The following is a 25863-nucleotide window of genomic DNA, read 5'->3' as shown; positions in this document are numbered from 1 at the left end:
GGACTGAGGGGGTGGGGATGTGCTCTTGAGTCTTAAGTCATCTAAGCAGCCAACCAGCTTCCCTTCACTGAATAAATGCACGATCACCAAAGGAAGGGGGGAGGCGCAACGGGCACGGAGCTGCTCTCTATATCCAGAGCCTCAGAGTCGCTCTGACACCATTCACTCCAGAGTCCCACGCAGCCAAGGAACTCCGCAGACTGCTGCAAGACAGGCTCTGGATAGCACAGCACGGACAACGTTCCCCAGTGTGATTTTCTCCTCGTTTGGATTATAAATATTTGATGTAGGACTATTAAATACTAAAAAAAAAAAAAAGTCAGCAAATTAGTCGTGCTATTGAATCCTATGTGACATTTTCTTGAAAGTAGCCGGGTTTATTGCATTTTTTCCCAAATATATATATATTAAACTGGGTTCAAGTTTGAAGCCTGTAGTTTCTTTTAAGAAAGTGAAGGGAAATGTGCGTCCTGCTTGTCTCTTGGGATTGTCTCACTTGCGTTTGAGGAGCTATGTCGAGTCGCAGCAGCAGAGTGTGTTCGGGAGGACGCGATCCACTGTGAATAACAAGAATCAACTTCCAGCCTCTCACAGCTTCAAGCAAGTGCAGCGCGGTGTCTTGACTGAGCACGCTGAGCTGCCTGACACTCCGGGTTTCTCTCCCAGAGGGGATGGTTGTGGATCCTCTGGGGCCAGGAGCGACTCTGGGGCTCCTACACGTTCGCACTTTTTCTGAGATTCGAGTAAATTCTAAATTAAAGGGAAATGAGAGCCACACTTTCCTACATCCTGCTGTGGACGACGTACCTGCTGGCCACTGCTGAGGTAAAGTTACTAGTTAACTTGGTGGAGGCACGGTGGGGTCAGATAGACGGTGTCTTTGGCCCCCGTGTCATACTTGGTGGTGTGGGGGTTTTTATTCTTGTGAGGGTGCAAAGTTCCCAAAGAGCCTTTGCACCCTCTCACAAGAGCCACACATTCAGCAGCACAGCTTTAATGTCCAGATAAAGAAAACCACAAAAGTAAGAGCTCTCAGATTTGATTTAAGCCATTTGAGGCTCGGATACACACAGATGGGTTTATGTAAGACAGTTTTTATTTTAATTTTTTTTATTTTAACTTACTTTTAACCGATATAAATGATGTATTCAAAAAAACATGGTGGTGTAGGCTCTGATTTTAAACATTAGTGTGAATGTGCTTTCATTTTTTTCTCGACAACAGCGTATCAGTGACTGTGCGCTTTTGAACAAACATCACGTCTGCACTTGGATGCATATCTCAGTTATTTTTGGCTTATGTGCCAAATCTGTTCGTAGCTTGAGTCAACTGGGCAAACGTTTTGGTTGGGCTGAGCGCGATCATGGGAACCGCTCCGGCTGATATTTTTAGCCCCTGCTCCTGTGCGGGTCGCACGGTTTGCTCTGCTTGAGGTGCCTGCAGGTCCGCAACAAGTGCAGAGTGCGGAGAGGATATTGTTTATGATAGTACAAGCAACTCTTATCGCAAGACAGCTATTTTTTTAAAATGCTGATAGGTAAAGTTAATCCTTTTTTTTAACGCACATTTTAAAGTTTAATGATAAAAGTGTTTATTCTACAGTTATCTGGGTTCCAAATGAACGAGAACTACCTAAACTGCAGAATTCTTAAGAGACCGCTTTTTTCCTCCGTGGATGAGGTGATGTGTGGCAATGAGACAAATCTGCTTGCTTGTTGGCACACTGTTGTAAAGCTGTCCATCACATATTTCTAACCTTCATTTGTCGTTTGATTTCTTTGCCCCGACCGTTCTCCTCCTCCTCCTCCTCCACCCTCCACCCTCGACCCGCGCCCACCCCAAAGGAAGTGGAGTTTCCCCAAGAGCTGATAGACCGACTGTCCCACAGCGAAATCCACAGCATCAGCGACCTCCAGCGGCTACTGGATATCGACTGGAGAGGTAAATTCTGCTTCTTGATGCTTTGAATCATACATATGAATTACGTTAAGAATCCTGACGCACTGAAGGTTATTCAGATGTGATATTACATCATGAATAGCCTTTTATTAGCATCTGATATATATTTTTCTTTGTAAATCAACACATGGATTTACTAAAGATAGTGTTTTGGTTTTTTTTTTTAATTTTTTTAAAAAAAATGTATCAGCGCTTAGTTTCTATGGGCTATTACTATGGAGCCTGTAGTCGAATGGCTATGGCGATGTTTAAGAAAGAACTTAAGTCCAGAAGCCACTGACAGTATGCTGGTATCAACACTTAATCAATTCCAGATTTAATGAATTACGTAAACAAACAGGTTTATGAAATGTGTTGGCACATTTTTGCCAGCTCCATTCAGGCGGGAAACCAGTGCACACCAGAAATGAAGCTTCAAAAACATAACCATGTGCAGGAAATTGCTGAGGGATCTGTGCACCAGTGGGGGTCTGCCAAGCACGATAAAACTGCAACAGGTGCATTTACTGTGCACGTGTGACAAAGGTTGAATGTTCACTGAGACCAGGTCATCTTGGACCCTCTGAGATCAACTTACCGGGTGAAACTCTCACCCATAGAGATTAGTTGATGGACACAGGCAATTACAAAATTTGCTTTAACAGTCCCAAATGATGTAAGCTGCCTCACCAGTCATAGCTCATTAGCAACCCTTAACCATATACTCAGCAGAGCAGCGCTGGGACCGGACGTTCGCTCAAGTATTCTTCTGTGTGAGCATGCATTTGCCTTATTGATGAACATGTTAATTAGGACTAATCGCTCCCACATCATTAGTATGTTATCAGTTCACAATCAAACCAGCCTGTACTGCACAACAGTGATCACTCCTCTTTATGCCGAGCCCAGAAAAGATTCCCTGAGTGCCTCTAGCATGAGGAGAGGTGTTTATAATTGAATTAAAATGTCTTTCTGAAAGCGGAGTAATGTTTTTCAGGGTAACAGTAGTAGACTGATCATTGATACGAGGACATAAATCTGTCCAAAGGCCCACTTGGCTGCCCTGGTCAGCCCATTAAAAGACTTTTGACGCCAGCCAGAGGGATATTTTCAGAGCTTTTGTTGCAATATATAGCAAATGTTGTAGCATATTAAACAGGGAGGGAGAAAGAGAAGCATCTGAAAGGGTATGCAACACATTGCACCTGGAATATTTCAACAAAGAACTGTATTGTAATGATCAAGAGTTAAAATAAATCTGCCTGTCAGGATGAATGTTTCATTTAGTGCTGCTTTGCTCATCTTGGCCTGCATTTGCTTTCGGGAGGATGGCGTCTTTAGCTCTGACTGACAGATGAGATGACCCTGTTGGAGCCTGCAGATGGCCGTCTGGCCCCTGAGGTGCTCCTCTCCTCTCTGCTCCTCTCTTCCCTCCTGAGGTGGCCCCCTGCCTGCCTGCTCTTATCTCTTTCACTGAAGAACTTTGACAGAAAAGGGAACCTGACTCTTAGCATGGGGCAGAGGTGGAGGAGAGAACAGGAATCCGGAGGTTGTATTCTCACTTTCTGTAGAAAGACTGCAGTAGTTGTGCAACCCGCTTTGTTTCTGAAAAGCTGACAGTTTACGCCCTGTACACCAGGACTACCCGCAAATCTGAAAAAACAATGTTTGTGTACTCTCTACCCGCTCTCGCACCCACAGAGGGGGCATGCTGCCCTTGTGACCTAAACGAATGCTTTGTCAACTCAACCATGTAGATGCTCTCAAATAACAAATCAAGGAAGAACGGCACAGAGAGAGAATTATGGGGGTCACTTATTGCGATGAGTCAATAGAGTGCTAGCTATTTAAATAAGCAGAGGGACAAAGGAGAGGAGGAGGGGTAAAAGGAGGGAGTAATTTGCCTTCAAGGCATGAGATAGTCTCCTTCATGGTTTCTTTTCTCTTGTCTCAGTTTGACAACATTCTGGGGGTGCTGTTGCTTCTTAGTCACCTGGAATCAGCAGTGGAGCAAACCCCTCACCCCCCTGGTGCTGACTCCTTTCTTATTCTGCCCGTCCTTATTTTTCCCTTCTTACCAACATTTTCTGTCTTTTTTCCATTAAGCATAAAGGATTACCCAGTGATGCTGAAAATAAGGAGCGGGGGGACTTAAGAGTCTGTCACATCTCCCTTTTCCACATCAGATTTTGAAAATCTGGGTGGCCAACAGTGTCACATTCTTCTTCACTCCTGAAATGAGGACAGGGGTAAACTGAGCACAGCCTGAGTGACCTTGTATAAAGATTGTTAGTTAGACGTCCAGTCAGAGGTAGGTAGGTGTTGTGCACTCACTCCCTGTCTGACTGAGCGCACGACAAGTTCCTTTGACTACTCACTAAAGAGACTACACTGAGACCGAAAGTTGACAAATGTGGAAAAAGACAGCATCAAGAAGCAAATAAACAACCAATCCTGAAGAGGGACTTTATATAGATAGAGGAAATCCCTTTAGATGACTCTGGTCAGATCACAAAGCGGCTCAGGGGGTGGAATGTGTTTGCCTGTGGGTAAGCTTTGTTGTGCCGGTGTACATTGGGTTTTAGGCTGCCATGCTGAATAATAAGAAGAGTTTGTGTAACTGTCGCTATGTGTTTCTGTTAAGTGTACATGCATAGGAGTGTGTTAGCCAGGTGAAGCATTTGTGCTGTGCCTACAGACAGGTAGGACCCACCCACTTAGCAAACACTCTCAGACTCTGCTCTCTTAGAAAGGGCAGTATCCTGCAGGGAAGTGTTATCATTTTATTGCTGCTCTGGTACTTTTCTGCAGTGCACCTTATATCCTGGGTGGGGACCAAAACAAGCAAGCTTTATCAGATGACCATGAATGTGGAAAAAAAAAACTGGCTACATTGACCTGAGGTTAGAGAACTTTGAGGAGCTAGCATAACAAAACATGTACTTTTCCAAGCCACTAAATGATTGAAAAAGCAAACATTTTCAGGCAAATGAGAGACACCAAACCGCTAATTAGGGCAGGAATAATGGTGGCTGAGTACCACCTGTCAAATGACCACTTTAGTCCCCCCCCGCGTGTGTCTGTGAAAGCTGGTTGTTTTTGAGGGAGCGTGCTGACTCACCTGTGTCTAGCTACTTCATGCGTGTGTGGAAAGTTCCTGCCAAATGAGTGAGTGAGGCTGACACACAGAGCTTTACAATTATGCAGAGCTGTGTGTAAAAATGGGCCTCCTGCCTGCACCCTGTGTCCTCTGGACTGTTTACCTCAGTTTGTGACCTCACCAGCAGTCACTCTGCCCTCCTGCCCACCAGCATGTTGAAGGGAACTATAGGCCCTGAGAAACCAGTCAGAAGTTACCATCTTATTATGGTTGTGTGACTAACCAACGCACAATTTGTTGTGGATCGGGTATATAAAAACATCAACGGCCGATCGCATGCCGGCTTTTCCTGAGGTCTACCAAGCCACCCATCGCAGCCATTCAGCATTGTTAAAGCTGCAACTCATAGCTGGTTTATTGGCTGAATAAGCTTTGTGTGTGTTTGTGTTTTGCTTTTATTCTCTTTGTGACATTATTAACATGGCAGCCTTCTTTTTTGTTGAGGTACGGGAAACAATGTTATTGAGGAGCCCAAGCACCACATGCACCACAAGCAACCAAACCACCACAAGAACTCCTCTCATCATTATGGTTACTACGGTGACCTGAAGAGCTCCCAGCTGCACAGCCGACGCAAGAGGAGCATTGGTAAGGCCGACAGAGTACAACGTGCTCAACTCAGAGGTTGCATCATGATTACTTTTTACACCATATAGCCTGCATCACACTTTGGCACATAAGATTACAGTGTAAAGACGCCCTAAAAATAACCCGCGTCTTAAATATCACCCCCGACACGAGTTCCCAGGAGATGAAACTGATCACTTTACACTAATTTCAAACAAAGCTAATGGTTAGTGGCTTTTATGTTGCCTTTTTGTGGATAAAAGGGAACCCTAATGAAGACGTCTACTCGGTATTTACTGCAATCAAGGAATCATGAGAAACGAGACTGGTGCGCGAGGTTGACGAGGCCGTCTGACACGAAGCCTTGTAATTGGCCGGAGGCTCACAGATCTAAGGCACACGCGTCAGGAGAGAAATATATCCTTGAGCGTGGAAATTCCAGGCATTCAGGGCTCAAGTTGCAGCTCGTCTGGGCTCTCAGTCAGATTTCTTCATAAAACGCCACGCGGTACGATATCTGATAGAGGCGTGTAGAACACCGTGTGATGCGTGTGCATTAAGACTCTATACCCTAAGTGGCACAGCATTTAAAGCCACACAGGATAATGTGGTTGGTTGTATTTCATATATATCATAAGTGTAATGTACTGTTTACCATTGTGGCAGCTGTCTCCACATGATGCACATATCATCTTTACGACATAATGGCATCTTACTGTACACACTCTATCAAGTCTTTAGGTTTAAGTGCCTCTCGGAGCATTAAATCTGCTATGAATACTTAAAGTCTTCATTACAGCCAGCGGGGTCAAAGGCCATTATTAGATTTCCCACCGGTGCACGTGAGGTTTCTGGCCTTGTCACGCTGCATTAACTCCACCGGGTTCTCTGAACAAAAGACTACTATTTTAATGTCTCATCGAGTCCCAAGCTTCTTAGCTGATATGAGATCAGCTTTGTGTTTTGTTTTTTTTGGATAGCTTGTCTTCTTAACAGCCTTAAATGGGGTTGGGTGTGATCTTAGCCTAGACAAACAGCTCCCACATCAAATGACTCATCAAATAACGAGCAGCGAAAGAATGCATGAAGCAGCTGTGAGCGAACAGGACAGATTACAACAGTACATCGAGATGGAAAAGATGATAACAAATGCCGGCGCAGACCAAAGTCATTAACTCGACTTTCCCTCTCTCCCCCTTCTCGCTCGTCTCTGTTACAGTAGAGGAGGCAGTTCCAGCAGTCTGCAAGACACGGACGGTGATCTACGAGATCCCCAGGAGCCAGGTGGATCCCACGTCTGCCAACTTCCTGATATGGCCGCCTTGTGTGGAGGTGAAGCGCTGCACGGGCTGCTGCAACACCAGCAACATGCGCTGTCACCCTTCCCGCAAACACCACCGCACCGTTAAGGTAAGACGCACGCCTACAGCATAGGTTGTTTGCATAAATCCATGACTGCATCATATTAAACCCAGTCACCCGCTCAGTGCAAACACACTTGCTTCCACATCCATTCACCACTTTTCCTCTCTGCAGGTAAGTAAAACAGGGAGGCAAAATTGGGCTAATATGTTTTTCTGGATACTTGTTCCACACTTTACTCCCTATTTTCTTTGCAACCCTCCTCCTCACGGTTCCAGAATTGGCCACCTAACCTAACCTGCTGCTTCCATTCCTTCCCTCTATCCTTCTTTTTTTTTTTTATCGATCACCACCCTCTCTTCTCATGTTTGGTGAGAGGCCCTGGGTTGGCTGTGACAGGACGGTGGAAGGAAGGAAGAGGAGGAGATGGGGCTGTTGGCACTTGGAACCATGACATCTGTTGAAGGAATGACCCAAGAGGGATGCTCCTGGCAGATGTAAGACAGGCTAAGAGACAGAGATGGAGTCTTGTATCTAGAAAGTATCTGTCTCTCACTATTGCACAAGTACACCTCTCCTGTCTTCTCTGTTTGGACCTTTCGGGAAACAGTAAGCCCAGAGAAGACAGGGTGACAAAGAGGATGAGAGAAGGGGTTGCACTGTTCTCAGAGACTCTTTGGCAATGGTTGCTTGAAAACATGTCCTGTTCAGGATCAGAGGAGAGACTCAGCGGCTGGAGCGGGAGATGTATTTTTGACGTATTTACACTTCAGCCTGTTAGCCTGAGCATAGCTCTGTTTGGAGGTATGGGAGTTATGTGGTCTGTTCTGTAAGTAAGAGACAACCAGGGAATAAACAGGGTAGCCTGGAACAGTCTGACTGCACACTCATCTTCGCGCTCTATTGTTTCTTCTCCAATTCTGATCTTGCCCAGCTGCCCTCGCTGGTACATTGCTTTGTCTCCTGGTCCTTTTGCAGGACTTTAAAGATGCCGCGTTGATAGACCAGCAGAGGAATAGGTAATAAAACAAATATCAATCTTGGGCTTGCCCCCTCTTTCCCCTTTGGCACCCTGGCACAGGCCATTCAGATTTCAGTATTAATAGGAGGATCTCCTCGTGTACTTATGGTGCAGGGAGGGTGAGGCAGCTCTGGCAAGACGGTCACTGTAGGGCAGAAGCCATTGCACCCAGGGCACAGAGTTTATGGTAAGACCTGCTGACTCATAGCGTGGAAGGAGAGTGGAGCTCTGATGTACAGCACAGCTCTGTCTGTCTGCATGCAAGCTCATCTGTCTCTCCGTCTGCCAGACCTCAATGGGAGCACTGTCTGTGATCACAGCGATGAGGGATGGAGAGAGACTGACAACAGCATGGAGGACACTATAAGGCTTGATTCAGCTATTCCTGGAATGCAGTGATCCATGCAACTTTGTCAACCCCCCCCCACCCCCACTCCGCCCCACCCCATCTTGACACAAAGGGCAAAATGAGCCCACTGACTTGAGGGACCTTCAGGCATGGTGGAACGGGTTTCAAGGGGGTCAGTTTTTCCATGTGGTTCCAGCCTCTGGTGCGGGAGGGCGTCTGAGAAGCGTCGTATCCCTGTAAAGGTCATCCGTCAGGGCTCCGGTCAGGAGACATTCATCGCATTGTGCGTGAGAAACATTGTCTCATGCCAAGTTGTTTTTTTTTCCTTCTTTTTTTTTCCTGTGTGTCCTCTGTCTGAATAGGGGTTCAATTTGTGTGTCTGCCTTCATTTATTAGAAAACTAAAAATGTTGTTCGTCTACCGTTGGCCTTTTTTTCTTTTTCCTCCAAAGCAAGGATGGGAAAAGAACACATTTGCGGTGTTTCTTTCCATCTCATGACACTTTGCATTTGTCCAAATACACCTTTATTTATTTTTTTCCCCCCTTCTCTCTTTCTTTCCCTTATTCCTTTTTCATGCTGTGGACCCAAAAGAAGCAAGCGGGTCTGTGCAGGCCCCGTTCTGTAGAAGGCTGCCCTGCCCTGTGATGGGGTAATAAAAAAAAAAAAAAGAAAAGAGCCAACTAACCTGAGGGGGGGAAACAGGGCCATATTCTAAATTCATCTTTTCTTTTCTTTTCTCTTGCCCATTCACTCACTCTTTTGCATTTTGCACTTTACTCCTTCATCGAGATAAGTCAGCCTCTGGGACCTTGTACGTGTCAATTTCGTTTACACACTTGTTTTGTGTTGTCTGCATGCCTTGGCATGGAAGAGAACACACTAAAAGTGAGAGGTGTAAAGATAAGCGACGTGGCAGGCTTTTAGAGATGGTTCAGTGTCCGTAAAAGAGATCAAGTGAGGAAGGTGGAAAGAGAAACAGAAAGAGAAACAAAGAGAGGTAAACAGTTTCTAATGAGCTAATGTTATTATGTTTTCATGTATTTACATCCCAGCATTCCTTTACCTATTCCTGCACCCCGCCTCCTCTTGCACTTTCAGTGACACCATAATCACTCTCTTTATCCCGGCATCTTGGCTCTCGCATTTCTTTTCTATTCAGAGTTCTCATTTGTCTTTTCTTTGTGGTGTTTTATCAGCAGAAGGCTGCCAAGAAACCTCTTGGCCAGCATGCTGCTGATTTTGTGCCACAGAGTTCTTAAACTTGTTATAATCTTGACATGGCATGGATAGCTCAAAATATAAACATGCCCAAATTTATTTATCGCTGGCACAAAACACTTCCAAGTTTCTATTTTTGTCTTCATCTCCTCTCTCCTGTATTCCCTCAGTTCATCCTCTTTGTGTTTGTCTGTCTCTGCTGGCTGACGGCTGCAGCTGTGTCCGGTATTTCTGATGGTTTTCTCAGCGCTTTTGGCTCCGAGTGTCTGCAGACGCACTCACTCATAAAACAGGTGATTTTGAAGCAGGCGGGATTCGACAGGAAAAGGGATACAAACTGCGTGGAAAGACGTGCGCTTTTAAATTCTTTTGCGCGTCTGTGTTTGTGTGTACATACATGCAGAAATACGACTGCAAACAGGCTGTGGCGGAGGCAAAGAACAGAGCTGTCATTCAACCTGTCACTCATCAGCTCTTAAGGCTTTTGCAGTATACTGCATTCCCCATAAACATGGACAACTATGCCTTTTTGAAAAAACAAAGGAAAACCTTTTCTTAAAGCAAGCAAATCAGAAGTTGTAGATTTTTAATGCATGCACAGGAGGAAATTGTGAGTTGTGAAACTGAAAAATTGGGGCTGTATATACATGTCCTGGCACATTTTTAAATCCCACTATAGAAAATAGGGCCTTAGTCTAATAAACTGTTCATTCAGTTCAGTTCATCTCAGTCTTGGTTTGGTTCAGTAGCTCGAGGCTTTCAGTCACCTTTGATGTACAGGTATTTTGCAGAGGTTGTTGAGGGTCATCAGCACATCTTTGTAAACCCAAGGGGTGGGTGGGTGTGTGTGTGTGTGTGTGTGTGTGTGTAGCATGAGCGCTCCATGCTAAGCGATGTAAGCTCACCAACTGCAGAGTAGGGACAAGACCGTTTGTGCAAAGAGGAAGACGGGCTGCAGAGTAATGAAGTGTTGATGGCTACTGGATCAAAGTGGAGGCTGACAGAGGCCAGGCGGATAAAGCCACAGTGCTGAGTGTGGGGGTCCACACATCTCGCTGCGCCGACCCCGACCTTTACGCACAAACACACAACATACGTACTGACAGTTACCTCAGCAACAGTAGGTCACATCCGGGTGTTTGGTTTTGGGGGGTAAAGCAGTAGCTCTAGCCCCGCGGTTGTGTGGGACCCTGACTTACGGGGTGTTTCATAAATAAAAGGCGTCGTGACGGTGATACAGTGAGAATGATTTATGATCATTTGAAGGGTAGGGGTGCAGATGGAGAACGAGGGGCCTCCTGGTTTTGAAGTCTTCTGCAGCTGTGAATTATTTTCCCTTTGATTCACTTAGCTCCGCTAGACAAAGGAAGGGTGAGAGAGTTTGTGTGCGCACAAGCGTGTTTGTGGTGTATATGGCGGGGGTTGCGGGGCAGGTCGTGACAGACCAATGGGAGTGTCCTCACGAAGCTCCAAGATGGAAAGTTTGGCCTCTGCTGCACCGGCTGGAATGCATCAGTCCGAACAGGAAAAACCATATTTTAATCACATTTTACTTCATTTCTGTATTTTTCTTCAATCCTCCCCTGCTTTGCTCTTCCCTAAAGACTTCATCCTCCCCCTCCACATCTCCTCTCAATACAGAACTGCCCCTCCACCTTCCCTTTTCAGTCTTGGAGTCTGATTGTCTGTTCAGTCAAATAGTTGTTCACTCCCTCCTTGCTCTTTCTGTCTCTTTCCTGAATCCGAGCCATCCCCGCTCTCTAATTTGACCCCTCTGCCATTTACTTTATCTCATTTGCTCTCTCTCATTAAAACCTCGTTTTGTCCTCTCAGTAATGTCTCTAACTCTGTTCTGTTGTTCACTTAAAAAAAAACCCCAAACAACCCCCCAAAAACAAAGATTATACACATCTTCAGATTCTTTGATATTTGATATTGCATGATAGTTGTGCAGGAGAGGTACGTGATGCGGTCTGGGGAAGATAGATGTGCACATCTGGAGACGTATGTGTGTGGCTACACGACAGTGGTGTACCCTGAAGTGTTGCAGACCTGCGAGAGATGTGATAAATGTCCTCCTTGCTTCCTCTCTTCTTCACACACAGCCTGTGATAAGCTCTTTCACCCATTATCCAAAGTTTGTGTCTGTGTGAGCAGCAGCAGATTATCTTGGCAGTCTTTGTCTAAAGTTCAGTTTTCATACTTGTCTTCTGGCTTTTTTTCCCTTTCTTTTTGATCTCAGGACACAGACAGACACAAAGTTGTAAGTACAAGAAGCCTCACAGTTGTGGCACCCCCAGCAAAGGTTCCTTTTTGTCAGGCCGCTCTTGCCTAATTTCCGTCTTAACAGATGACTTGCCACCCAATCCTGCCTCTTTCCACCCTCCATTCTCCAAGAGCACACATACATTTTTATTTATTTTTGCTCAGTTCTGTCGCTGTTCCAGTTCATGATGGCCTGTGGTGCACATCTACATCCTCGCTGTGTTTTCCTTGGAAGGCCGGAGTAAAACTTTCCTCTCCATCATGCTCTCATCAGTGCCGTGCACTCAGGGAATTCCCAATTAACTCGACTGGGACGACTGCATTCACAAGTAAGGCTGCGGAGACACTGGGGACAAACCACGGGGGTGCACTTCCCAGAGCCCCCGGCCTCACCCCAACCCTCTGCATCGGATATCATTCCACAGCGACTCAGGGGACTTTTTCTCAGGGCCCTGGCTTTCCAGGGAGTTTAGAGGAGCTTGATTTATACAAAGAGAGTGTGGGGCCCCTTGTCATAGCATGGGGGTCTCTTTCTGATGTATGTTTTATTTGGAAAGTGATTGATTCTGTGCCAGATAGGAAGCCGGTGATCTTTGTATGAAGGTTAAGAAGTGCTTAAAAAATATGACAGAAGTAAATATGAAAGCCAAGTGGAAAAAATAGTTAAGAAAAAAAAAAGGGAACAATGGTTCCTTCCACGACAGCATTAACGGTTCCCCATAACATAGGAAACAGGAAGCGAGGCAGAAATTGAAAGAGAAAGCGTCAACTTACTGGTCAGAGCACATGCACTTTGAGGAAAACTGTTGCACAGAAACTTGTTTAGATTTAAAAAATAAAATAATTTTTTTTGGGTGTGTGTGAATCTGTGTGTGTGTGTGTGTGTGTGTGTGTGTACCAACTCCTGCAGGGAGTGCTTTTAACCCTGCTGTGCGAGGGGCAAGGAGACAAGCTTACTGCTGGGCCTCTCATCATGGGGGCCCATTGCTTTATCCTTCAGTCAATAGCTGTTTGTTTAGGCGTGTGTGTGTGTGTGTGTGTGTGTGTGTGTGTGTTACTAGGATCAGCAGTAAATGTCAGATGTGGCGGTTTCTTTATTTTTGCTTCCTACAGACTTCTTCTGAAGTATTCCGACATTCCCCTTAGCTCCCTGTTTTTCAGTTAGATAATCTGATTAAATATTAGCAAGTTTTCTGGGAAACGGCGATGCTGCTTCACTTTTGGTAGATAACAATAAGCCTTGATAACTTCTCTAGCTGTCTGTCCCCTCGGTGTTAGTGTAGTAAACTTTGTTTCTCAGTGGGCAACCCAGGATCTAAGCGTTAATAGGTAACGCATGAATGTCATCTCATGCGAGTCATGATCACAGCGAGCCGTCCGTCTCACTGCCTTAAATGACCCCCTCACACACACACACACACGGGAGTGATGGTTCACTTTTTTTTTTCTTTTTTTAAAACTCCATCTTCTTCTCTTCTCTCGGCCTTTCACCTGCTCTCTTTCTCGGGGCCTGACGATAGAAAATACACCACCGCCACTAGCCCAGACGCCATTGTCCGTTGTTTGCTCACTGCATACCTCTTGTGCTCGCTCGCCCTCCTTTCACTCCCTTTCTTTACTCGTAAGAAACTGTTGCACAGGAGTGACCAGTGAAGCTCCTCGTCTTTCACTTCTTTCTGCCTCGGTTTTAGTCTCACCTGATGACCATCGACTCCGAGCCACAGTTGTAGCACCAACATGAAGCTGGCCTCTCTGTGTGAATGTCAGCATTATACTTTCTTTTATCATACAGGGACTTGTATGTTTATTAGTTTGCATGACTAACTTGACACCGACAGGCAGCCTTGGCAGTACGCCACCGTGGGTAAGAAAAGGTTTTGCGCCTTGTCTGCGTGCAAATGATCCCTGTGCTGACTGAAAAACTGTGTTGTTCATATCGCTTGAGAGCGCTGGGAGATTTTGCCCAATATCCCTTCTCGTGCAGCAACTAAGATGGTTGAAGCTGAGGATATTGTTTCCATGTGGCCCCCGGCCCCCTCGGCGGTGGATGGGGAGGTTTCTGTGCCCTTGGCACTCAGATCAGAGAATGAAAAAGCATGCAGCCACCTCCCCTGAGTTACACAATAAGATCATCGTAATCTAAACACAACCCTCTCCGTTCAGCTTTCATTTAAGCTTTAATCAATACAGCGTCTTCATGAACTGCCGACAGGCAATTGTTTTTGTTGCTGGCAGTCGGGTGAGAAATAGAGGTCTAAGGCTTAAAGTAAGTGGGTGTTACCTGCTTTGGAATTCCTGCATTGCTTCTTGTGTTTGCTTGATGGGAAGGTTTGCTTTTTCTGCTTAGATTACACCTAGTATTTCTTTAATGCATGCTAAGCAACACTTTCCCTAACCCACAAAGAAATGCCTCCAAACGTGTTATGACAAGGTGAATGACTTTAGGCGTGTGTCTGTCTGGATGTGGATGCTCCTAGCTTCTTCTCTTCTACCAGAGTAAACTCTTTCCTGCGCTTGAGGGCCTACAATGCTCACGCCCCCTCCCACCACCACCCTCCATCCCTTTCCTCCTTGTTTGAGCTTGCTTGGACAAGGTCATACACTCCACTCTTTTAAACACCTGATCAAGAGTCTATATGAGCACACGACTAGTGGAAGTCAATGAATCATCCTCAGGGGAATGCTGCTGTCACACTTCAAACACAGCAAGACTATGTTTTTTTTTTTTTTTTCTTCTTTTTCTTTCTGTGAATCGATTTATGGATGTGTCATCAGTCACAGAGCTACGCCTCTTGATATTAGCAGATGGGCAATGAGTGTGTGCATTCTCCGAGGCACACAGAAGAGTAATGATGTTGCTGAAGCAGGGTCTGTAGCTAACCTTTTCCCTCTTCCTCTCTTCAGGTAGCCAAGGTGGAGTATGTGAGGAGGAGACCCAAGTTGAAAGAAGTCTTTGTGCGGTTAGAAGACCACCTGGAGTGTGTATGCACATCACATCATCACGCGGTAGAGCCCTCGGATCCAGAAGCAGGTAAATGAAGCTTTGCTTCTTTGCAAAAAAGCACTTAGAAGCTGAGTTTGATTGCAGAAACCGACCCCTCTTCCTGATCGTGCATTCTACTTTCCCGTCTTCCTCATATCGGTCTGATGGTCTTCTCTCTGTTTGTCTCCATGGCTTTGCACTGGATGACCCTTTTTTTTTTTTTCTTTTCTCTGTGATTGCCCCAAACGAACCCATGAAGCGACTCACTATTGCAAAACTGTAAAGCTTGTGTGCTCGTGCCTTGTAAGATGAGGATGTGTGCGTGTATGTGTACTTGTGTGTTAAGGGAGGGTGTCCAAAGGGCTGCTTGGCATGACAGCAGGTAAACCGCCGGTGCCTTGATCTGAGGCCTCTTTTCTCCTTGGGAGCAGATAAGCGCTGTAATGTGTGCTGATAAGGCATCTCAAGAATTTATAGTGTTAAATCTTTGCACTCTCTGCTTCTGTCCCCGGGCTGTTGTGGCTCTCTGTATTATAAACCCCTGCTTCTCGCTTGTAACCCTCCTTCCTATCCACCCTCCCTGACTTTTGTGTTTTCAGGCCACCGTAGGGCCAAAGGTAAAAAAAGGAAACCTAAAAAGCTAAGACGCACCAAGGGATTATTGGTGACTTAAAACAAAAAGTTGCACTCATTACCCAAAGTCCACTGGAGAGCTCTGAAGCGAACAGGTAGGACTTAAGAACTGCAGCCTTTAATCACCTTTCGGCAGTGCACTGGCCCAATCAGGTGCAAAGAAAGGGCCCTGCCAATCACCCAATAACATCACAGCCAATCAGTGTGAAAAGAGGAGGAACTAAGGAGTGTCATCCTCCGTGCTGTCCTCAATGCTGCATGTTGAGCTTGTGGCCTGCTGAGCATGCACACTGCTTTTATCTGCTGTGTTTTGTGCTTGCATGATGTCATTTCATTGTACAGTAAAGCAACTGTTTGTTTTGCTTCACTTTCTAGAAATCACTCCTGAGTTTTCTTTTATTGTCTTTCACCCTATCATATCATCACCCTCTAACAAAAAAAAAATTAAAAAAAATAAGAGACCAGTATTTGTGATTTTCCTCATTCTGTCCTTTACTTCAGCCACACGCACACAAGCAAAAACACCAAACATAACCAAAATAACACACACGCCGTATTTTGACTGGACATGATGTCTGGTCTGAGCGCTGTCTTTGAAATATGGAGAAAGGTAATTCAGAACACTGCAGATCTTGTTTGAGCTGTGTTTGAAATGCATGAACAAACTGGTTAAATTGGGCTCTAAATCCAGTAATCTAGTTGGATATCTTTTTCCTGATTTTAAAAAATCAAACTTAAAAACAAACATGTATTGTTTTTGTAAACCTGTGATTCTAATCTCACCCTTCCTCTCTCTCTCTCTCTCTCTCTCCCACAGTGGATGTGAGGTGAGACCAATCAGAACAAGGGACTTCAGCGTGGGAGGTGCCTAAATAGAGGAGGCCTCCAAAAATGACACCTGCTCTGTCCTCTTCCCCGCTGCCGTGCAACCTTCGTCTCAAAAAAACAAAACAAAATAAACCCCAAACTTTTCTGTAAAGATGTCAGACTGAAAAAGAGACAGCAGATAAAAACAACTGAGATACCAAAGGTGCTTTTGAAAAAGAAAACAGCCGGTGACTTTCTCTGCGGTAAGCCACTTACCTAAATGGCTGATTAAGAAGAAAAGAGAGGATGCTGCGGATCTTGGGCAGGCCAGGAAAAAGGCCAAAGGGAGACGATGAAAGGGATCGATCGGTGATGGACATTTTGACTGGGCGACAGTTGAACAGCTGTTGAACAGTTGGACCACATCTCGATGAAAATCAAGTGCTCCGATTTAACACAAGTACTCTGACCTGCTTAAATGAGTCTTGCATTCACAGGAAAAAAGACAGAGGGATATAGGGAAAAAATGATGGAATGAAAGAGACTCTTTCTGGAGCATCAAACACTTTGAGTTGACAGATGTTTGCTCCGAGACCTCTGGTTGTGACTTTGCCCACCTGCTATGTACAGTTCAATTTGAAAAGAAAGTAGTCGTTCTTCTTGCAAGCTATTTATGTGTGGATGTTTGCTTTCCATTATGAAAGAAAAAAACAAACGAAAGATGTTTCATCATGTTTTTGCAGTAGGTCTGGTTCTTTGCAACCATCAGTATCACAATCTCAGTGTAATTTTGTTTTCTTGTCAGCCATGTTTCTTATTATATTACAGTATATCTGATGTCCAGTCTTGTATATGGTTTGGATACATGTGTGAGGAGGAGTTTTTGAGAGTCAGTACAGGAAGATGCTTTATTTTTGTTATGAAATATATTATGCATACTTATATCCAAGTGGGAATTATGTTTTCTTTTTGTTGTTCTTGAATGTCTATATTTAATCCATCTGGGCGGGGCGGGGGGGTGCAAAAAAATTAGGTCAGGGGTGAAAGTAGGCGCGTGCGTGCGTGTGTGTGCGTGTGTCACAGCTGTGAACAGGATAAAAGATGGGGATAAAACAGCCCAGGTGTGTGTGTGTGCGTACGCACTGTGGCATATGCTAAGGCAGTGACACGCCCTGCCCTATCCTTTAGGCAATATTTACCACAAACATGCATTCAGCAAATCAGTGTCTGCCAATCACATGAGTGCACAAAAAGTGCACTAGCATATCTAAACTAGAGCATATTCATAGGCTGTATATGTGTGTGTGCTTATGCACAATTTCTCTGCTACGAGAGGCTATTCTTTTGTTTTGTTTTTTTTGTTTTTTTTTCTCTCTCTCACCCATTTCAGTCCAGCGCTGATAAGGAAGATACGCGCCCGGTCTGCTACATAAGCACACATGTTGTGCCTTTGAAGAGCAAAGTCCATCTTAAAGACTGAATGAAAGTGCAAAGCAAATCGACAAGTGGATGAATGGGCTCCTTGTTTGGTCAGGCTTTACTCCTCTGTTGACAAGAGAACAGATCTCAGATTACTCCACTCCTGTGAAGGGACTCACACTTTATGCAGCTCTCCTCCGTCAGGACAAATGATCTGAGGTGGCTTGAAAACAGCGCGGTGCTAGCCTGAACTCGTGCCCCAAAGGAACAAACAATTACTTCCTTACCAGTTCCTATGATAGTGATGAATGTGCGGCAAGGCCTGGGGCTTACGCGAAAACGTTCCTTTTTCAGCCTGTGTCGAAATACGGAAATATGACTGAGATTCTTCTAGCGGACAAAGGCATGAGAGTGAGTCACAGTGCAATGAAAAGCAATTCAAGTGAGAAGAGCTTGACTGAAACATGGCAGAAACAGCTACTGCTGAACTGTGGGCTACATATCACACACACACACACAGCGCACCTGCTGACTGGTGCCATATTTTGTAAGGCTGATGTTTCACCGGTATTCTCAATCACAGTTGCATCAATATAAGATAGTGTTCTCAGTGAATCAGGGACCATGCATAGAGCAATTTGATTGCAGTCCACCACAATGCTGTTATGCTATTGCAAAGCCTTTTATTACTTTCCTTTTGAGCTTTCATTGGATAAACATAGCAATAATCATAATTTATATATTTATGTTATTAACAATAAATATATTTCTGCTCATGAAATTCTTCACTGGATGTCCTGTTAATTGCACCTTGTGTCTCAAGGATGAGTTTTTAGGATAAATGTAGACGGCGTAAAGACAAACAAATGGACATGAAGGGGAAGGAAAGTGAAGCATGCGCTTGCTATGTGAAGGCAGTAAAAATATGTACAGATTATGCAAGATCAGAAGAGTGAAGTGTTCTTATGTTGGTACTGCCGTAGTTGGCATAACATAAGCTTGATGTGAAGGTGGTGTTGTTACAGGAAATGTGAGCTTTTACCGGCTTGCAGGCCGAGCAGGAGCCGGGCTTTATTCCAGGATCCACCGGTAGCAGACGGTAGGTTCTGGGGGGCTTTATTACTTTTCCCCTGAGCAGCTCACCATAATCCCCGGGCTAAGGGACATGAAAGCCCTTCTGCTTTGCACTTCCCAGCCATATACCCTGCTTATTACCTCAGGAGGGGAATGAGATAAAGAAAGGCACAACATGAAAGAGACACAGGATCAGAGAGACAGCAGCTTGGCTACCCCGTAGAATAGGGGATAAAGTCAATAAAGCAAAGATAAAAGGAGGAGCAGAGGTTTGATTGATTTTATTGTTTTTAACCTGACATGCACAGCTTTATTCACAAAAATGAGGGGAGGGCCAAAGTAAGGATTTAGAATAGCGTGTGCAGTGTAGTCGCCTTGCAAGGCAAAGAAAACAATATGTCATGCTGAGAAAAGAAGGAGGAGTGGGAAAACCCTGATGAGTAAGAGTGCAATGGGATGGGGTGGAAAAAAAAGGATGAAAAGAGGGGTTTAGGTGGGCTCAGGATGGGGGTAATCGGCACCACAGCCTGAACGGGCAGACGGGGCGACACTTAAGGGGACATGCTTTATAAGTAATACCAGAGGGACACATGGGGGTAGGTAAGGTGAGCAGAGGGCTGATGAATGAGCTTTATGTCTGTGAGTGTGTGAAAGTGTTTGAGAGAGCGAGCCTGGCAAAATGTGTGTGTGATTGTGTATGTACTAAAACAATGCAAAGGAGGTGTCTCAGTGTGAAACATGCTGCACTGGAATTTCAGCCCTCATAGAGAGCTAAGTGTCGTTCGACTACACAGGGTCAGAGTTTAGGATTCAGGGCTCATATGAGGATGCTGCTATTGATAAATTTTGAAGCTTTCGCGGCTTTCCCTTTTTTGTTTTTACTGTAAATAAATTCCACCTTTCACAGGAACCATTTTTGGTAACGTTTTTGCTACCCTGGATTCAACGCATCCTCAACTAAATCTAATAGACACAACCTCCTCCTCCAGGAATTAGCTTTTGCTTTATTCCTTAACAGATTACAGATTGTTTAACTTTTGCTTCATTACTCTCTTCCCTCCTCCATCCTCCCCTTTCCTTTTCCCCTCATCGTAGCCCTGTTATGTTTCTTCTCTGAGCCCCAACCTGTGGCCTCTGGGTTTTGAGGAAAGGCAGAGGTGGGCTTTGAAGATGGCGACAGCCAAAGTTTGTCCAGGGCCATGGCCATGAATGCCCGCCTTTGTTGTGCGCCACTCTCTCACGTCTTCATATCCTCCCCCTCCTACACTCCTTACCCTCCCTCTGTCCCCCCGCAAACTTACATGGACACGCTCATGCCCTCACTGGGGCCCTCTTTGCACAAATGACCCTGCTAATTATGTATTTAAGGTATTTGGCTCCTGTGAAAACAGCTTTGGGTTAGCGGTGGAAGGTGGTGGGGGTGGTTGAAGAAAGGAGGGTGTATAAGGACGTGGTGTGGTCCATGGTCTCATGGCTATCATTACTGCCCAGCGTTGAATGTAAACACTGGATTAGGGCAGCAAGGGGTGATTCAGGAGAAGGGCGGTTGAGGTGGCAGTGGTCGCCTTGCGCTTCAAGCGTTCTGTGCTCTGGTTTCACCCCTGGGTGACAGTCCCTCAGAAACCTTTCTCTCATGCACACACTGCTTACCTCAGACAGGTAATGATTTATTAGCAACACGGGAGAGGCAATGCAGTGCGTAAACATCATGGGCCTTCTTTTTTTCTCTTTCCTTCTGATATTATCTGTTTTTACAAATTGTTTTAGGAGTTTTTTAAAATATTCATCATCACATTTCTCATAAAAATCTTTGATATATGAACATCACTTTTATTTTTATTCAACTCATTACAGTGACCTGAACAGATCCCTGAAGGTAAGGTAAAGAGCCCACAATAATAGAGAGAAAACCACAACAATCAAAAGACCCTTTTTGAGCAAGCACTTGGTGACAGTAGGAAGGAAAAACTCCCTTATAACAGGAATAAACCTCTGGCAGAACCAGGCTCAGGTAGGGGCAGTCATCTGCTGGGTCTAGTTGGGGGTGATGGGAGGACAAAAGACATACTGTGGAAGAGAGCCAGAGATGAATATTATTTCCCTTACAATTAATATTGATGGAATATGGTAAATGGACTGATTCTTATATAGCGCTTTTCTACTCTCAAAGTGACAACATTCCACGTTCAGCCCTTTCTTCTAAGCTTTTAGTGCATACACATTTATACACCAATAGATCCATCGGAGAGCAACTTGGGGTTAGTATCTTGCCCAAGGACACTTGGCATGCAGACTGGAGGAGCCAGGAATTGAACCACTAACCTTCCGATCAGATGGCCTGTTCTACCTCCTGAGCTACAGCCATCCCATTTGAAAGTAGCATAGCTACAGCTCTGTTACTTTCAAATTTAGTCAGCTTTTGTTTACATTTCTGTAGAATGTTACCTTCAAAGCAACTTAAGTAGTTGATTGACCTATTGCAGCGTCTAAGAATAATAATCACAGATTCCATTTATGCAAATCCTCCCTTTAGTATGGAGATTCAACACTTTCAATGCATTCAGTGCATTTTTGATATAAGTTTAACACCAAGTCACCCAAAAGTGAGATGTAATAGTAAAACAGACTTTACAAGCCAATACAAGGCATAAACTGATACATATCAATTAATAGCAATAAATTAATAATTAATACAGACTGCTGCTGGACTCTTGACAGGTAACACCCTTCTGACTTCCTGTCACCTGGAGCTGTACTGTTAATAAACACTGAAGCCCAATTCGACCAGAATAGAAATAGAAATCGTTAGCAAACTGAAATAAAAAGCACCTCTTTTGCCGGCAACTATACCAGCAGACTAATGGCTCAGAAAGCTAAAAGTAGCTGATAATCTCTAGTGATTTAAGCCAAATTAGCTAATGTTTTTGATGCTTTTTAGAGAACAAATAAAAATAAGCAGACACTTTGCAAGCCACAGCGACGTCTCTGCATTATCAGAACAGTTTGCATGTTTGCTATGTTTCATTTGAAGTTTGTTTTAAATCTGATTTGTGTCATGAAATTGCCCCTTTATCTTCTCTCTGCCACAGCAACACAAGTCTCATTTAGGCGATTAATGACATGCCATGCTGCTGAAGACATTATTATTTCAACTACTATTAATACTGTTATTTAATACTGTTATTTTTAGGGGTACTGTGATGAAATTTATGGGATGCTTAAGCATCCCCAAAAGGGTCTAACTTGCCTATGACTCAGTGCATTATGGGAAGCCTAGACCTATTGCAGTCTAACTCAGGGAAGGTTCAGGGTCACTTTGTCCAGCTCTAACTATAAACTTTATCAAAAAAGAAGAGAGGGTGTCTGTCTGTCTCCCGAATCCTGGAAGCTGGTTCCACCGAAAAGGATCCTGAAAGCTGAAGGCTGTATGATTTTAAATACCCTAGGAACCAGCAGTCTGGGAGCAAAGTGCTCTATTGGGGTGATATGGTATTCTGAGGTCCTTGAGATAAGATGGGGTCTGATTATTCAAGGCCATTTTGTTATGAAAGGATATGAACCTGATGGTAAAGTGCGAACAGCAGAAACAACTGTTAGACATGCTAACACAACACTGACAGCAGTGAACTCAGAATGATGTTAAAGCTGAGTGTGTACTGATCCCAGCCAAGAGAGAAAACTCAGAAAGAAGATGGTTGCAGAGGATCCTTCTTTCCTACACCCATCTTCTTACCTTTATACTTCCCCTTTGCTAAAATGCTTTGTCAGACTCTCACCGTCTGGGCTACAGCAAAGGAAAAGTCTTTGGAGGTGTAAGCAGCTTCTGAAGAACTCTGAAACCGGATCGTTGTAACTCCCCCAAAGGGAGAGAGGGTGGCTGACTGATGGTGCTGATAAACTGGAGGTGGACCATAGCTTGCATGGTCACTCAGTTGGAAAATGCTGAAACAGGACCCATCTCAAAAGTTTTGAAGTAACTTGTTTTGAAGTAATCACAATTCTGACAAAAGAACCAAAAGACACAAGCATGAAAGGTATGAAGTTAGGGACACTGATTTACTTTCTCTTCCTCTGACTCAGATAGACCTATACCTCTTTTAACTGCTTAAGCTGAGGTTGAATGAAAAGCCTGGATATCTTCACAGTCTTATCGGTTAACATGCAACTTGTTTTCTTAACACTATCTTACAGAAGTGATCATGGCAGGGTCTGCATCAGGTCTTGTTAAACTGAGGAAGGGAAGAAGCAAGAGAAGCAGGGAGTAAATGAGGCCATCGCAGAGGTCCTCCTGAGAGTATAGAGGTCTCCAGAGGGAGATAAGTCACGCCCGAATGGGAGCGGAAGTTTGCATGTGTTGTAATTACAAAGGAAGATGCCTGGAGTCACTGATTCTACTGTATATGTGTTTGTGAGAGAGGTCGAGTGTGTGAGCATGCACGTTTTCCGATGGGAGCGCAGCTAGGAAAGCCAGTTTCCCTTTGCACATCAAATAAATCAAAAGTCTACAATTAGAAAGAAGGAGAGAGCAGTGTTTGGTTTTGTGGGAAGAGAGGAAGAAAGCTCGGAATGTGTCACTGCTATTGAGGAATGAGGACTTAGTGCGCGCGTGTGTGTTTGTGCGCACGTTTGTGTGTGCACAATTATATGTGTGAGGTCGGGAGTAGCCGGCCCAGCCAACATTCTTGGGCCGGCAGTGTTATTAACTGCGGTGTAACCATTATCAGCATTTTCTTTGATCTAACCACCATCAGGGGAGTAGTGGACTCAGATGAACCTGGCTTCTTTCAGTTTTTCCTCTCAGAGATTTTTGTCTTTATTGACATGATGAAGTTCAGGGTGTTCTTTTCCCTTCATATTTTAAACCGAGGGCTTGTATGCCGAGAGCAAACTTCATTAGGATGTTGACTAAATGACATTTGATAGCTCACAGCCTCTTAATGAAAGGTGCTCAACTTTTTTGGCACATAAATCTAATATTTTAGGAGTGTGGTCAGTGCTCTGAGTTCACACTTGTTATAGTCCACACATGCACACACACAGGGCTCTCTTATCTCTAAAGGAAAACTATTGTCAATAGACGGCGGAGGCACACACACACACACACACACACACACACACACACACACACACACACACACACACAATGAATTTGTTGTGCTGATGCAAAGAAAAAAAAAGCTCTGTTCAACATTAATGTTGGACTCTGGACTTTGGTATGTGTGCTCCTGCAGTTTACATACAGATTGTGGGGCTGAAGGAGGAGCCAGCCTCGTACCTCTCTGATGAGGGTGTGATGAGCGCATCACAACAGACCTCCCACTGTTCACCCGAGCTGGCAGGTGGCAGACGCACCTGGCGCTCACGTGAAGATGAACACGCATTTTATATTTTGTCTTGTCCTTGCAGGTGTCGCTTATAACATCAATTAAATGCAAGCTGCAGCACTGAGGCAGGATACAAAACACAGAGTAGGACATAACAGAGATCATGTCTGGCCAATATTCACTTCATTTTAGGTGTTTGAGCAGTTGCTGTGACTACTGCGTTCTGCACTCGGTAATTTGGCTTGGGTCTGAGCCAATAAACTCTGATAGGCTTTTCCCCCCTTCTAAAATTAGCTGTCTGCTGCAACCAAAACATTGAGAAGCAAAAGAGGTAAGCTTGCAGGCTACCTATTATTTTTCTGGCACTGATCTCTGTCCTTAACCACAAAATTTGGACTTACTCAGCTGAATTCCTTCTAGGAAACAGCTATCACTAAAGACAACACACAACTGACTGAATCCCCAAAAGAGACAGCCATTATTGGTGCTATGGTACACCTAGTACTACAACTACTACATTCATGTTTTATATGTAAAAACTGAATATATTTATAGATATTTCTTTTACTTTTTAAAACTTTGAACTCATCACTTTTCTACCGTCAAATGGACTGCAACTTAAGAAAACACCAGCAAAAAGAAAAAAAAAACACACAGTGGAAGTTGAAGAAAATGTAAAGGAAGCAGAGAAATCACATAAAACCAATTGGAAGTGTTTTTGGGGACACAATAAAGTGAAGCAACAGCTGTGGATGTGTTGGAAAGCTAAACATGCGAATTGGACACATGCTTAAAAGGAGAGGGGGATTCAACAATGTAGTGCTAGAGAAAAAGATACAAGACAATGTGTTTTTTAAAACCGCATGATTCATTTAATTTAGATGTTTGCTATTAGCTGTTATCTGTTAGCTTGTCACTTCCTTAGCTGGTCCGTCACCTTATTGTGCCCCAAAAAACATTTCAGCTGTGTTTGGCGTGTTTTGGTGAGTATTTGTGTATCTCTCTTCTGTTTTATTCTACTTCTGTGTACTTTTGCGACATTTTTTCTTTAGCTGTAGTTTAATTTGCCCTCTTGGCAACCATAGTAGTGAGATTTTTAAGATGTCAGCTTCTTCCGTTGGCGGTGTAACGCATTTTCAAGGGTTAATTTCCATCCATCAATTCATCCATTCATGATCCAATTCTGGAACCTATTTCAGCTGTCATAGGGCGACAGGCAGAGTATACTGTGGACAGTCACCACCATTCACAGTCACGTTCACATTTATTGGCAATTTAGACTCACCAGTTAACCAAACCCTACTAACTGTATGTCTTTGGATTGTCAGAGAAAGCCAGGGTTCTGGAGAGAACTCACATAGACATTCAGAAACAGAACAGAAGTGGTTTTATCAGATGGTGGATGCAAACCATTTGCCAAAGCAAATGGTTTGCATCCTATTGATTTGGTGTGTTACACTTTTCCTTGAATGACACAGAGAAAAACTCCCAATCTTAAATAAGGAAGTCAAATTCCAGTTTCACTGTTATTCAAAACAATCTCGAGTGTTCGGGAATACTACTAATACTCTAACAACATCTGTCTTGTGAAAAACATTTGTGACCTGCTCTGCAGGCTTTCAACTTCCTGTTACATCCACTTAAAGGCTGCGAGGGTATTTTTCTGAAACCCCCCCCCCCCATGACATGACCGTCTTTGATGTGAGGTGAGGCTGAAAGTCAGGAGTCTGAGTGGGAGCTG

The 25863-nt window shown here is 44.3% G+C and overlaps 1 protein-coding gene across 2 annotated transcripts; it reads left to right on the top strand.

The window, feature by feature from the left end:
- The first annotated feature begins 124 nt into the window (after positions 1 to 124).
- Positions 125 to 17249, top strand: pdgfab (platelet-derived growth factor alpha polypeptide b). 2 transcript variants are annotated; one of them, XR_001341734.3, is made up of 7 exons: positions 125 to 825; positions 1845 to 1941; positions 5543 to 5686; positions 6885 to 7075; positions 14787 to 14913; positions 15465 to 15593; positions 16316 to 17249. XR_001341734.3 is itself a non-coding variant. In XM_014408871.3 (6 exons), the coding sequence occupies exons 1-6, from the start codon at positions 766 to 768 to the stop codon at positions 16327 to 16329; spliced, it is 633 nt and encodes a 210-aa protein (XP_014264357.1). In that variant the 5' UTR covers positions 130 to 765; the 3' UTR covers positions 16330 to 17249. The 2 variants fall into 2 exon arrangements, 1 of the variants encoding a protein (XP_014264357.1); XM_014408871.3 differs by lacking the exon at positions 15465 to 15593 and having other exon boundaries at positions 130 to 825.
- The last annotated feature ends 8614 nt before the right edge of the window (positions 17250 to 25863 follow it).

Source organism: Maylandia zebra, linkage group LG4 (genome assembly GCF_041146795.1).
Source record: "Maylandia zebra isolate NMK-2024a linkage group LG4, Mzebra_GT3a, whole genome shotgun sequence".
NCBI lineage: Eukaryota > Metazoa > Chordata > Actinopteri > Cichliformes > Cichlidae > Maylandia > Maylandia zebra.
This window is presented reverse-complemented; position numbering and strand designations above follow the sequence as displayed.